This window comes from Pezoporus flaviventris, unplaced genomic scaffold (genome assembly GCF_033815535.1).
Source record: "Pezoporus flaviventris isolate CSIRO_AGI_PZ_B2104156 unplaced genomic scaffold, CSIRO_AGI_Pfla_v1 ptg000050l, whole genome shotgun sequence".
In the NCBI taxonomy this organism is placed as follows: Eukaryota; Metazoa; Chordata; class Aves; order Psittaciformes; family Psittacidae; genus Pezoporus; species Pezoporus flaviventris.
In genome coordinates, this window is record NW_026892598.1 from 4439231 (window position 1) to 4454025 (window position 14795).

At 37.6% G+C, this 14795-nt stretch overlaps 1 protein-coding gene across 1 annotated transcript in view; it reads left to right on the forward strand.

Moving 5' to 3' along the window:
- The window catches only part of BDP1 (B double prime 1, subunit of RNA polymerase III transcription initiation factor IIIB), a 50093-nt gene that overhangs the window by 30081 nt on the left and 5217 nt on the right, over positions 1–14795 (forward strand). Inside the window, exons 24-35 of the mRNA XM_061468645.1 lie at positions 980–1196; positions 2229–2443; positions 3418–3811; positions 5416–5514; positions 5818–5854; positions 8155–8238; positions 8863–9085; positions 10020–10177; positions 10367–10508; positions 11072–11267; positions 12123–12183; positions 13701–13889. Of these exons, the coding sequence (XP_061324629.1) occupies positions 980–1196; positions 2229–2443; positions 3418–3811; positions 5416–5514; positions 5818–5854; positions 8155–8238; positions 8863–9085; positions 10020–10177; positions 10367–10508; positions 11072–11267; positions 12123–12183; positions 13701–13889 (2015 nt within the window). The remainder of the gene's footprint in view (positions 1–979; positions 1197–2228; positions 2444–3417; positions 3812–5415; positions 5515–5817; positions 5855–8154; positions 8239–8862; positions 9086–10019; positions 10178–10366; positions 10509–11071; positions 11268–12122; positions 12184–13700; positions 13890–14795) is intronic.

A 14795-nucleotide genomic window follows, 5' to 3' on the forward strand; every position in this document is an offset into this window, starting at 1 on the left:
GGTTCAGCTTCAGGAGTTACTTTCCTCCTTCTTAGTAGCTGGTGCAGTGCTGTGTTTTTGACTTTAGCCTGACGACAAGGCTGATAACACTGATGTTTCTAGTTGTTGCTAAGTAATGCTTACTCCGATCAAGGACTTTTTAGTATCTTATGCTCTGCCAGTGAGGAGAGACTCAAAAAGCCAGGAGGAAGCAGGGACAGGACACTTGACCCAAAGTAGCCAAAGGGGTATTCCATACCACAGCACATCAGTATATAAACTGATGGCTGCTTGGATGGGGCTGGGTATCAGTCAGTGGGTAGTAAGCAATTGTACTGCTCACCGCCACTGCTGGTTATTGTTTTCCTTTTCCCCTTTCAGTTATATATTCTCTCCCCTTGTTATTTCCCATTATAATTATTGGTAGTAGTAGTTTTCTTCCTTCATCTATTGAGCCAGTCATTTAATCGTTAAAGGTTATCAGGCTGGTTAAGCATGTTTTTCCTATTGTAAATCCATGCTGACTATTCTTAAGTGACCTTCTCGGGTTTTGTGTCAAAGTGATTTCCAGGATTAGTTGTTCCATCACTTTCCCAGGGACTGATCTGTAGTTACCTGGATCCTCCTGCTTGTCCTTTCCTGAGATGAGAGTTTAAAAGCCCAAGATTTCTGTCTTGCTGCTCTGAATGTGCTTGAGCAGATGTAAGAATTTAATCCTGTTTAAAAGTGGTAGTACAAATTCTTAATGTTGTTTTGCTTCAAAAAGGATTTTCCAAAAATAATCAGAAAGGCCCAGGACTGTAGAAAATCAAGTTACCTGCTTTTCACATTGTTTTTTTTCTTCCTTTTTTTTTTCTTCACCAACTAAACAAATGAAAGTTGTAAAAATGAACCTGAGTTCATTTTTAGGTGGAAGTACTAATATTTGATAGCAAGCCAAGCTTGTAGAGTGTATGTTTTGTAGTTCCTGAGAAGTAGAATTTGAAAAATATTTTTGTAGGTCCAACAATAAACCAAGTTCTGGAGAAGAAAGTAAACAGAGCGATGCAAAACCGTTGCGTCAAGTGAATGAATCCCTTTGGCGCTCAAGGCCAAACCTAACGAGTGTTACTAGAAAAAGGGGTTATCCTGAAGAAAGTGAAAACAGAGAAGAGGACAACTCTGATAACAGAAATGCAGAAGAGTGTTTGGTGTTAGAAGAACCAAGTGTGTCAGTGGTAAGTGTTGATCTTGTGTTTTGAGCCAATTTATCCCTCAGTTCTTGTGTTTAAGTTCTAAGAACCATAGGCGGTGCAGAAATCCAGTGTATGACTGCGAAAGTTTAATACGATCCTTTTTTGTCCTATTTTTTTTTGTTTTTAATTCACTATTGGGAATGATGCTGAATAAATGGACATAGAATTTGAAAAACTGTGAAAACATTTAATGTATGCTGTTGTCCTCAGTTTTACAGTTCATATAGTCAGAAGTCTGCATTATCATAAATACATGCCCACACTGTTACCAGTTAATTTAATATCTGTTATTAATTGAACAATGGAAATTAAGGCAGCTCTCTAACATCAGATACTACCTAAAATCCATATATTTACAAGTTGAAGTGTATGTGAACAAAGTTCAGATCTTCTGCTTAAATTTGCTCAACAGGTCTAACCTAGCCAAATTAGTTGCTTCTTTGTCTAACGTTGCAATACTTGGATCAAGTTTATCTGGTGTTCCTTATTTTCTAGATGGATGACTAAAATCTTTCAGTTAACATATTTTAGCCCAGTAGCCATAATTGGCAGGGCTGTGCCTGCTGATGATTTTTATATAGTGGGATATGTTTCTGTATGTGTGTTTTGATTAGTATTTAAATGCCATTCTGTAAACTGTTGTAGTTTCTTCTTCCTAATTTGTTCCTAGGGCAGAAAATACTTTTTTCTTTCCTTCAGATTTTTCTTTAATAGGTAGTTTTAGAAAATTATTATTCTTTCTAGCTTCTGAAGAGTTGCTGCTCTTAATAAGCTGAGCATGTCCTTGATCTGTTAGCAAACCACAGCACTGGCATTATAGATAGTACCATCTAATGATGCTTCTGCTATAGAACCCAAAATTCTAGAAGATGGGGAAAAATGTCCTAAGCTGTCAGAGATGACAGCTGGACATGTTTTCAAGAACCTTAAATTTATTTGTTTTAATCTTTTTGGCCTCAAAAACAGTTTAAAAATTTGGCACTTAATATGGCAATAATTGTCTCCTCCATTCAGCTAAAATCTAGTAACATAGTGGAAGCTGCATCCTTCTCAGAGACTACAAGAAAACATGATTTTACACACTCTGCTGGAGAAGAATCTTGTAAGAGAATGAGGCTGGATAGTAGACTCCAGTCTCCAAAGATATCATCAGAGAATGAGAGTCAAGTAGAACAAGAAGATTCTCAGCTTTCTGCCTCAAGAGAAAAAAAAACAGACAATCTCACAAGGTAAAACAACTAATTTTTGCTTGTAAGCTCAATTTAGTGGTTTTGGCTTTTGTTTTCAAAATGTAATTATTAGCCATTATTTTGCATAGTGTTACATGAGTGCATGCAGGATGTCAGTCACTGTCTTTCATCTGAGGTCTACCAAATGCATGCAGATTTCTCTCTGTCTCTTACCCTACCTGCACTCTTGCAAAATGGGCTCAGCCAGCACTCCTGCCAGCCCATCCCAGGTTCACCTGTGGTTTCAACAGAAATTACTGATTTTAAAGGGGAAGACATTGTAGTACTAGTGCTGGGGGCACAAGGATTGTGGGATTAGTCTAAACAAAGTCTGTGGAAATGTCCTCTGCTGCTATTTGTTTCCTCTCCACAACAGTTTACAAAGGAGGATGTTGTTTTGGGGGATGTTTGGAATTACTTTTGGTACTCAAAGTGGTGGTGCTCATCATTTGGAGGAGGGAAACAGCAACTGATGAGGGAAGAGATTGCTGTCTGAGAAACTGGAGCAGATAATTAGTTACCTAACAGTTCTTGTTTCTAGGCATTAGTGTGATCAGCTGAAGTGTGACAGTTTGGGGCTCCTAATACAGCTTTAGCAAAAGAGAACTGGAAACATTCACATGAGATAAAAAGCATTTGACTTACACATCCCACAAAATGAAAATGAATTCATGCTTTTCTAATCAAAGAATTCTGTATCTTGTAAATTTAATTGTGCAGCTTTCCAAAGCTCTGAAACTGCTTAATACAGATTGATAATCAGTATTTTTTGCATACATGAAGAAATTAGGATTTCTGATTAAATAGTACGTGAATGCATTTTTGTCATTTTACATTAGGAAGTAAATAGATTGTATTGCTGGTCACGGTGGTCCCTTTTTATTCATTGAGTTTGTTTTTATTTGTAGTATCCCTTTGTTTGGAATGTGTTGGACGTTGTTGTTTTTTAAACATGCTTTTGTCCTTTGCTTTAGAAGGCAGTCCAGGAGGCCATCAAAACAGGTAGTGCTGCCAAAACATATCTCTGAGCTAAGAACTGCTGCCTCTCCTTCCTCTGAATGTGAGGCTGATTGCAGTGAGAAGGGGAATCAAAGGCAAGACGTTAAACTGCGTGTTACTAGAGGCAAAAGTTTGAAAACTGTGCATAGAAAGAAATCTGGGAAGGAGCACAAAAGTTCAAAGATAACCTTGGTGACCCTCCGGGCTTCTCAAGAAGAGGAGGAGGAGGAGGAGGCAGATGACTTTGAGCCTGATGATGAAGATGAATGCTTTGCACCAGAAGAAGTAAACAAAGCTCCAGCGTTTGTTCCTAAAGGTCTTCGATCTCCAAAACCTATTCCTGTTCAGATACAGGAAACCATGGACGAGGTATCATGTAGCTGTGTTCTGCATATGTACTTTTGTTTCGCTTGTTTAAAAAGCTTTTGTTCTAATACAATCTCATAAAAATTGGGGTTTATCCCAGTTTAGTTCAAGTTGTTAATAATGGCAATGAGTAGCAAGGATGTTACCTAGCACATGGTTTTGAACAGAATACTGCATCAGTCTGAGGTCCAATTTTTGAAAGTTACATGTTTTTATTCTTTGTGAGCAATTTGCAGAGTTGGAAACTTTAAGCCTAGAATGCAGGCCCATGTTTTAATTATGCTGTTAGACTAGAATAGAACTCAAGATTGTTAGACTGTAGAAAGACTTGGTATCACATCTACTAAGACCAGTCACTAGAGAGGAACTGGCATACTTCTTGTTATTGGGGAATTATTGAAGTCTGGAACTCTGTTCAAGTCCCTTGAAAGGGATTGCATTCAAAGGTTTAGACGTTTGTCTACTCTTTTTCCCTGTCTTTGCATTTTTTGGCCCTTCTGGCCTGTCTTATCTCAGTGACGTGTCTTCTTTGACAGCTTTTTTTTTTTTTTTTTTTTTTTATTTTTGCTTTCTCCAAATCTGTTTATCTGACCAGCTCATGCCTCAGGTTTTCATCACTACTTTTCACCCACTCCAGTTCTTTTTGCTTACAAGAGGAAGAGTCATCTTCCTCTCTCATTGAAATCTTGATTTTTTTTTTTATAATTTTTTTTTATCTTTGTCTAGTGAATTTATCACACTGTTTCTTTCTCCTGATGAAAGAGTAAAAAAATTTAAAGCTCAGTCAAAGGGTGACTCTAGAACAGTAATGGACAGCAAAGTTCCTGCACAGAAAGTTTTGCTGAATCCCTTCATTTCAGAGATGGGGAATATATATCACATATGTTTCCTGATTGAACACATAGGAGCCATGAGTTCTAGTAAGGAAGGAATATGGTTAGATACCTGAGGACTCAGCTGTTGTCAAGTTTAAATAGATCAGTGGAAAGCATCTGTATAAAGTGCAAGCCTTTGAAAGCTATTCAGATTGAGCAGTATTTTTCATAAGAACCTCACTAGAAATACCGCAACCTTTATGCCAAATTTCAGTTCCTTGTTTCTGAAAATACCAAATGTCTAAAGCTCTCAGTGGAAATACAGTGTTAAAGGAGAAGAAGAAAAAAAATAAATAGGTAAAGTAATGGGGGGTGGGGAGTAGGGAGGTGTGTATTCCCTAATCTGTCTTTGGAAAAAGGCTGAGTGGTTTTTAATTTCCTGAAGATTTAAAAAGCAGAAAAGTATGAAAACTAGCAAAAACCATTTGAAGTAAACAGCCATCATGGAAGATCTCCGCTGCATAACTTAGTTTGGTGGAATAATAAACTACTAAACCCAAAGTCTTAGGTCATCTGATGTTTCCAGTTACTTACAAGCAGCACTGTCTCCAGTTCATACAAATGCTGATTTCTTAAATCAGGAAGTGTGTAGTGTAAGACTTGATTTTTGGGAAGGATCCCACTAAATGTTTAAGATGTACTAATTATATGTAGTTTATAAAAAAAACTTGCATTTGACAGATTTTCTTTTGGGGCTGAGGAACTGAAATATTTTTTAAATTATTTTTACAGCTGGAAATACCTGTGAATATACCAGATGTGCAGGTGGCTCCTGATGTTGAAAGTCTCTCTCATGCATCTGTCAATCAAGTGGTACAGAGGGAGGAAAAAGTAAGCATGTCAATGGCAGTAAGAATGTTTTTGTTGTTGTTTTGTAGAACATAAAAGTGCCTGTGCCTGATTGCCATCTCTGCTTGTAACAGTATAGCTTAATAGACTCTTGCCTGTCCTGTACAGATACAAGGACACGGCTTTGGAAAAACTATGTAAGTGAATATTGTTAGCCTTTAAAATACCCGTTCAAAGCCAGGATAAACTTTGGACAGAATTTACCTGTAATTTAAGTGTGTAATTGAATTAAAATTGTGCATTCATCTTATCTAGAACTTTGATACTGTTTTTCTTTTATTTAAGGAAACAACCATACATGAAAATCCAGGGGTGGACAAAGGTAGATATGAAACAATATTGTTAATATCTTTCCCATTAACTTGTTACCAATATGTAGTTATTCTTGCTGAAAGTTTTCAGGTTTATATATCTTATTTAAAAAAAAACTGCTTGTGAGATACTACATATTTTTACGTTTTGGAGAAGATTTAAACTATTTTCTTACTGTTCTCTGTCAAGCAGGGGGACCAAGTGTTGCCAAGTTCTGTTTCCTAGGGTCAGAATTGCCTTTTGTGTATCCCATCTACCTCTTTCCTGTGCTGTGGTAGTTGTCCACAAGTTGCTTACTTGCCACTTGCTTGATGTGTGACTGAGTGAGACAAAGATTGGGCAGATTTGTAGCTTTGTCATCTCTATGGTCTCTGACCTTAATATCCTGAATCTGTAAAATAGCATGAAGACTGTGATATCTGTGATCAGTCTTCCAGAAGCGAATATTCTTTCCATGTGGGATTTTACAAACTCTTATGGATCTGTTGATTTTTAGAATAGCTTTCACATTTTAAATACATTCTCAATACATCTTGCTAGATTCCACTGGAGATTGAGTGTACCTAGTGTCTTACTTGAAGGAGGGAAAGCCTACTTTGTTCTTTCAATTTATTTCAGTATAATAGCTGTAGAGGATGGAAATGTCTTTTTGAATATGCCCAGTTAGCGGTAGGCAAACAGATGTACTCTGGATAGTGAATTAGGAACTGGGAGTCTAAACTGGGATATGGATCAACACCATAGGTTAAGGATTTCTGTGATTAAACTGTTGCTAATTCCCACCCAGCTGCTTTCCACTCCTTTTCCTTAGCAGGATGAGGGGAGAAAAATAAAACAAAAAATCTCCTGGGTTGAGATAAAGACATGAAGACCACTTACCAAAATGACTCAACTTGGGAAAAACTAATTTAATCTGTTGCCAAACAGAATAGGATGGTGAGAAACAGATCAAAACTGAAAAGCAGCATTCTCTTCCTGCCGTCTTAGGCTTAACTTCACACCTTCATTTCCCACTTTTCTGCCTCTTTTTCCCCAAGAAGTGCAGGGCAAAGGGGAATGAGGTTTACAGTCAGTTCCTAACAATCTCTGCTGCTTCTGCTTCCTCAGGCTCTTTGTCTACTCCAGTGTGGGGTCCTTGCTACAGGGTAGAGGCCTTCAGGATAAGTCTGCTCCATCATGGGTCCTCTGTGGAGTACAGTTGCTTTGGGAAATAGCTACCTGTTCCATCAAGGTCTCCTCCACAGATTGCAGGAGGATCTCTGCTCCCACACATGGGAGTACCCCCTCTGCCTCCTTCCTTATTGTCCTGGGTTCAGTTTTAACGGTTATTTTTCTCCTTCCTATTAGCTGGCACAAGGCTGTATTTTGGCTTCAGTCTGAGAACAATGCTGGTAACACACCAGTGTTTTAGTTATTGCTGAGCAGCACTTACCCTGATCAAGGACTTTTCAGTCTCATGCTCTGCTAGTGAGGAGGAGCACAAGAAACCAGGAGGGAGCAGAGACAGGACACCTGACCCAGAGTAGCCAAAGGGGTATTCCATACCACAGCATGTCATGCCCAGTATATAAACTGGGGGAGTCACTCAGAAGGCCCAGATCACTGCTTGGATTGGGTCAGTGGGTGGTGAGCAATTGCATTGTGCATCACGTTATTATGGTATTTTTTCCCTTCCCTTTTTAATTTTATATTCCCTCCCCTTTCCCTTATTATCAGTAGTAGCAGTAGTAGTTTCATATTTTACTTTAATTACTGGCCTGTGCTTATCTCAACCCATGGGTTTTACATTCTTTCATTTCTCCTTCCCATCCTGCCTGGAGGGAAGGGAGAAGGAGGGGGGGTTGTGAGTGAGTGGCTGCATGGTGCTGAGTTACCTCCTGGGCTTAAACCACAAGACTTATTCAGGGCTGTTTCTGACACTTTCCCCCTCACTTTTCATTGCTGTGCAATGTTTTCCCCTTTCTGAAATGTGTTCCCCAAATGTGCCACTGTCTTGGCTGGCAGGCTTGGTTGTGTCTTATGATGGAGTCAGTTGGAACCAGCTGTGTCCAGAGCAGCCCCCATGCTGTCAACACCTTACCATGTGTACCCAGTACACCATTAAAAGGAATAATGCTGCTGATCAGGTTTTTTACAGTAATTCTAATTTAGTGGATGAGAAGTGCTGTCTCTTTCCAAGCATCTTGATCCATGAAAGGCAACAATTCAAAAAAAATGCATTCTTCATTATATTGATGGTGACATCAAACAGATAAGTGGATTTATGGTTAATGTGCTTGTGACTTTTAACACGTATGAACAACTTTGCAGGTATTAATGATGGAAGCACTGAAGCTGCTATGACTTTACTTGCAATGGGTGATCCAATGTTCCAGTTAAAAGCGAGCACTGAAGGTATGATTTGATTTATGGGACAGACCCTTGCTTGAACTTTGAGTCCACCTAAGAAGGGACAGAGCAGTGACTGTGTAGCTCTTCTGTGTGTTGCTGCATAGCAAGGTCAAGAGGCTTTTAGCCCTGCTAAAATGTAATGCATATTGAGACTAGGCAATGCAGTTTGGCTAGAAAAAGTAAGGCATCTTGCTGGAAAAGTGTTTCTGAGACCTGGTTTAGGAAGAACATGTTTGAATTAAGCTGGTCATGCAAACTGGACAAAAGAAAGGAATCGGGCTTCAATGACCATACCTGTCAGTCATCTTTTCAGGCCTTTAACCTGAAAGATAGCTTATTCTGGCTAACTAGCTACAACCTGAAATTACCTGAGTTTAGTCTCTTCTTTTTGTATAGTCTTCTAATTAGAATTGATCTGCTTTCATTGCTTGAATGCTAGTTTCTGCCTTGTTACTGTCAAAAGTGTGGCTTTAGGACTGAATTTACCTGGGATTTGAATTTGCATCTTTGGAGAATGCAGACTTTGTTAAACAAGATTTGATGTTCAGTAACTGAAACAGCTTTATGTATTGCCAAACCTGAGTCTTTTAAATTATGCTTTTCTATTCTGTTTCTTGTTCTAACCAGAACGAACACACGTGTTACCCACTCAAGATGAGTTGTATGTGGCCAGTAGCTCTGCCTGCGCCAGACAAGATAGAATTTCTAGTCAGCATTTACTTTCTTTGGACACTTCTACCAAGGAATTGGTCCCTTCTGAGGATGAAAGCAACATTAATGTAGAGAATCAGAGAACTGGCACAAGAACAGATGTCAAAGAATATTTTGAGAAAAATTCCACAGATACCAGGTTAAATTACTACTTATTTTCTTTAGGGAGAGAAGTCTTCTGACATTGCTTACTTCTGCTAGGTTTATTTTCATTGAATTGCAAACAGCCTTGCTTTAGCAAAGGTTTCTCAGTTTATATAATTCAGTATGTAACCTGAAAAACCCTTCTTGTCTCTTTCTTACGACTTTTGTGAGACATTGGTATACAACTTTGGGGAGGTAGAACTTGTTCTTTACTCCTGAAGTTAAGTTTACCATGGTGGGGAGAAAATAATATTCAGACTTAGTTGGTATGGATCACTGTTAATTACCAAGCTCATTTTCCTAAAGTACAGCTAATCAGGCCAAGGGAAATTGCGTATGTGTCACTGCTGCTGTGCGATGTTTATGAAAGATTTGGTGCAGAGATGGCAAGGAACTGGTTCATCTTCTATCATTATGGGGGGTTTAATGCTTGTGTTTAACTTTGCTCAAGCATTTGTGAATGTTGAATCAGCTTGATGGAACGTCTTTTCAGAAAAATCATCTCCTGGTGATCATGTACTATGTAAAAGACTGTTTAACTTGTTGGTTGGTGTGACAAACTATCAGAATATACACCTCTGAAAATTATAATCAAAGATAAATCATTTTAAATCCAGTGGTTCTTTTATTATGTTATTTTTATTATGTTCTTTTATTATGTTATTGGTGTTACATTTCTGATCTTTTCATGTTTTTTAAATATCTCAATTACTTTTTTTTCTCTGTAGATAGGGAATATCCTAGTTCACAATATACCTGACTTTTCCAGTTCCCAGATACTCTTTCTATTTTATTTTGCCGAATAGTCTTCTGTCTCCTCTGCAGCCTGTATTTCAGCTCTTCATTGTCTACTCCATCTCTCTTATCTCTTCTCTGCACTGTCAAAAATCAAGAACTGTATTGATGATGTTTTTCCTTTTTACTTAAAGTGATAGCTCTTTGCCTACGTTGAGTAGTTTGAGACTGACAAGAGGTGGGCTTTCGGAGCCTGAGCCAGCCTTTGGAGTATCGATGTCCAATGACAACATAATTCAGAAGTCACTTACTACAAATATACTTGTGGAACAACCAGAGCAAATTCAAAGTGGTAAGCCTACTTTTTATCCTGGGGTTAATAATTTTGTAGTGTGTTTATATATATGCATCTATATATATACACATTTTAATATACAAAAGCTTATATATAAAAATATAAATGTAGATATATGCACATATATGTATACACACACACACAAAAAAAAATACTAACTGAATTTTCATCCTTATGTATCTTAAGAGTCTACAACCCTGAGAGGTACTGCAGAAATGCAGAAGGTGGAACTAGAACAGGTCAGACCAGCTGCAGGTGATTCTCCAATTTTTCATGACTTTGCAACTCAAAGTATGGAACTTAACAAGAAAGCAGACAAAATTGAGAGGTAGGAAGAATCATCAGTAGATATTGGCTTTATTCCTGAAGTCTCTTAAAAATATGCAGCTGAAGTGCATATATAGTATGTGTCTGTTACGGAAACTATGCTTACATATATTGTGTGTGTTTATGCACTTAAGTGTGCAGGTTAGACTGTTAACTTTAAGGTTTTCTCTCTTGTCTTACAGATCTTAGAGGCAAAAACATTAACTTCTGTTTGCTGTTTCAGAACTTAGTAATCAGTTTGCTGCTTGATTGTCTCCTGTGAAACTGCCTCTGAAAGGAAATGTTAAGGAGTTGATCAATTTAGAAATGTTAATCAGCTTGTAAGACTTCCTGCTTGGTCATGCTTTTCCTAATAAGATCTGAATTAGTGATGTTAGGGAGGCTTTTTTCTGAAATAGTGTATTTAGACTTGTTTAAGCATTACGCAGTCTCATCAGTAGAATGATCTAATATTTAAACAGGTGACCTGTTTCTCTGTAACTGCATGAGCTTCATGTTAAATATGTAATTGTACAGAATTTAGCCCATGCACAGACCATCTCATACTGATTTCAAATTAACTAGATACATACCTTACAGAATAGAAAAAGAGATGAGAGATGCTCATGGAAAATCAGAAGAATTAAGAACTACATCACCAACACCTGAAAAATCTTGCCTTGGACTAGAGGATTATCCAAATCAGAGTTCTGTGGATGGACTTCCTGAGCAAAATCCTTATCTTTCTGAGCACAACACGTGCACAATTAACTTTCCTCAGGTAAAGAACTCCATTTAATTACAGTCTAGAACTGTCCAGTTTCTGAAATCCTGTAGAGGAAGAGGTTTTCCATGAAAATGTACTATCTGATTTTAAAGACCTGGTACATTTTGAAGACAGCTGGTGAATTAAACTTTTTTTTTTTTTTACAGAGGCATAACCAAACTTAATTTTTTGGACAATGTTAATCTTTGCAAGCCTTAGTTTATAGCATTTCAGCAATAAGTGATAAATAAATGCTAGTAAATTTTGGGGCAGTTTTTTAAAGAGTTTTGATGGAAGAAGTTACTTAGGACTTTTATTCATTCAGTGCAACCTGTTGATGTGTCAAGGTGATCTTATGGTAGAACAATGTACAAGAATGATTTGGGTCTTACAGGACTGGCAGAGAGTGTGAGAAGAGGCTACTTGCAGTAGAGTATACCTGGATTTAGCAAAGGTATATGCCATAAAAAGGAAGGGATGGATGAGTTGCAGAGCTTGGTGTTTTTCTTCTGCACTCGGTGGTTTTGTAATGATTGGTGGCATTTGTTTTCTGAGTGCCACTGAGCAATTTATTGTGTGAGTCATCTCTGACAGAGTTGTGCTGTAGGAAGTATAAATTTATTTTGACAAACCATCAATACAGACAATGAGCTGCATATAAATTTTTATATTGCCCAAGTGTCTCTTGTCCTTGTAAGGCTAATATCCTTCAACCTACCGTAGCTAGAAGTAAAAACTGACAAATGTAATTATGATGATGTCATTAGATATTTTGGCTCTTCAGCATTTGACATGCTTTGTTTCTTTCCTGTTCTCTAGAGTTATTTCTCAGATTTATTAACATTTTATTTCAACTGTGTTTATTTCTAGAATAAAGCTTGTGCTCAGAATGATCAACAGCAATGGATAAGCAGAACAGAAGAGACTTCAGGTATAATGTGCCAATATTCTAAGTTAGCAGAAGCCCACAGTGGTGTATCTTGTGGTTACACAAAGAAGAAAAAAACAAAAACAAAACCAGAAACATTCTCATTTACATGATTGAAAAATTTATTTCATTAACAAAGACAGTGACCCACAGTCCAGTGCATTCCCCTCCTGAGCCTCTTACTAAATTTTGTTGATACAAACCAAATTTGTGAACTTTTTGAATAGCACTTCATTAAGTTTAAATATCAGTGAAAGAAAAACTTCTTGCTCTCTCCTCCCTGCTGTGAGCTCCTGCTGCTTAACTCATGCTAGGTTTAGCAGTTGTTAGAGGCTTTATGAGCCTCTGACTCACTTGTCCATCAAAAGGTGGATGTCACAGAGTGAGAGAACCTGTGTAGTTTTCCACTGGTTTAGTGAGCCGTAGAGTTGTCAAGTGTCAGAGTTGTGTGAGTACAAGGGACGGACTGTGCAAGTATGGGACAGGGGAGGAAGAAGAATTGGGGAAAAGATGGCAACCAGACTTTCCTCCTTTTAGCTGTAGTGAGTCAGCAGATTAATGCCTAACTGATTAGATGTGATGAAAGAAATGAAGGTGATGGCTTCTTTTCCCTAGATCAGATTGAAATGGAGCTGTTTTGGAACCAGTACTTGTCTGAGGTATGGGAAAATCACTGTGTCAAAAGCCCAGAACACGTACTTTACATAGAAACTGCAGTCTAAACTTTTAACTCCTGAGCATGCGTGAAAGATGGGGCTAATACTTCTTAGATATCTATTGTTATGCTCTGTTACTGCAAGGATCTTGTGACAGAGCATCTTAAATCATTTTTAATTAGATGAAGAACCAAAGTTGAGTTGAGGTTGAAATAACAGCAGCTTTATGTCAAGAACAGAATCTGATTTAAGTAATGGTGCAGCACTGCTTTCTGTCTTTTGAAAACTTTACAAATATTCTCGCCTTAAATTCATTCTAATGGATGGCACTTGGCAGTTATCTTTTAATGTCCATCTGTTGACTAAATCATTTATATTCTTCATTTATTAAATTCAAGACTATACTTCTCGGGTCCTCTTCTGCAAGCCTGAAGTAAGGGGAAAAAGCCTTTTGTTTACCATCAAAACAGCAGACTCCTGCCACTTAAAGAAGTAAGGATACCTGGCAGTTGCAATTAAAGACAAAGGACCACTTGACCACCATTACACAAGTTTAATTAAACTGCAAATTGTTCTTTAATGCCAGAACATCCATTAAAAAAGCTCCATTGCTACTAGGCATTGTTAATATTCTTCATTCTGAACAGTAATCAGGATTCCACTGCAATGAATAGGCTCCAGGGGGTGATGATGTGTATCTCATCTAAGAATTTTCTCAAGAATATCCTCACTGCCTTTTTCTGTGGAGAAATGAGTGCCTAAAACTTAATTACTCGGAGTAGGGCAGGCATGAAGAGAACAGTGTAATTTCAAACTTGAGTAACAGATGTTTATTATTTCTTTATTTCCCTGAAAAAATGACAGTAGTGAGCAATGATCATAGATGTCCAGAGGAGGAACACACATTCATTTTAACGTTGGTGGAAATCCCAGCTGATTCAAAAGAGTTTGATGCATCTGTTTTGCTGGAACAAACTTCAGAACCATTACTGCCAGCCCCAATACTTATCAGCCCAATAAATCCAAGGAAAACAAGTGTGACTGAAGCAGAGAGGTAAATGCTTTATTCTTGAGTAAAGTGAAGTATTTTTTGTGAACCTTGTTTGTTTCTCAAATGTGCATTACAGATTAGAATTTCTCAAAAGAAGAGAGGAAAAAGGAAATAATTTTGGCAGAGAAAAGGAAGTGGAAAGGGCTCCCATCAGATTTTAGAAAGATCCCATCAGTAGTTTGAAGTTAGTGTTTTAGTTAGCTGGGATTCTGGTGTCAATCTCAATTCTGATTTACCCTTTAGAGAAAGTCTTCCCTTTTAGCAAAAACCTTTTGTCCAGTCTGAATCTATTCTGCCATGGATACTTAGGATGAAAAGTAATTGAAATGAAATATCTAAGCATGTTCACACTTTTATACTATTGTAACAGTTTTCTAAAGTAGGTATTTATTAATTGCTCTTCCAGATTTTTAGTGTAGATTTTTAGTTTTTAATGTTCTAGAGAACATGATAAACCATGGACATAAATTCAGATACTCTCTTGAATTTGTGCCATGTTGAAAAAGCAAACAAATTCATTACTCAACCGGACAATAACTGGTTTGCAGAACTACAATACAAAGGGTTTGATTTTCTTTTGCAAGTAGTACTCCTCAATGCAATATAACAAAATTGCAATTTCAGCATTACAGTTGAACTTAATCTCCCAGTCAGTTTGGGAGGGAAGAACCCAACATCAAGAGAAAAAGGCCTTCTGAAGAATAAGAAGTGTTGCAAAGTTGTAAAAAACACTATACCTTGCTGTGTAACATCAAATGTTGATGTCATTCCCTGAGTTATTAAAAGGATATGTCTTTGGGTGAATGTTGGCTACACAATGAATTCTGGCAACACTATGAATTTTGGCTACAAAATGTTAAGAATTCTAACTCCTGTGGAACTACTGCTAGTAGACAGAATTGCTAATA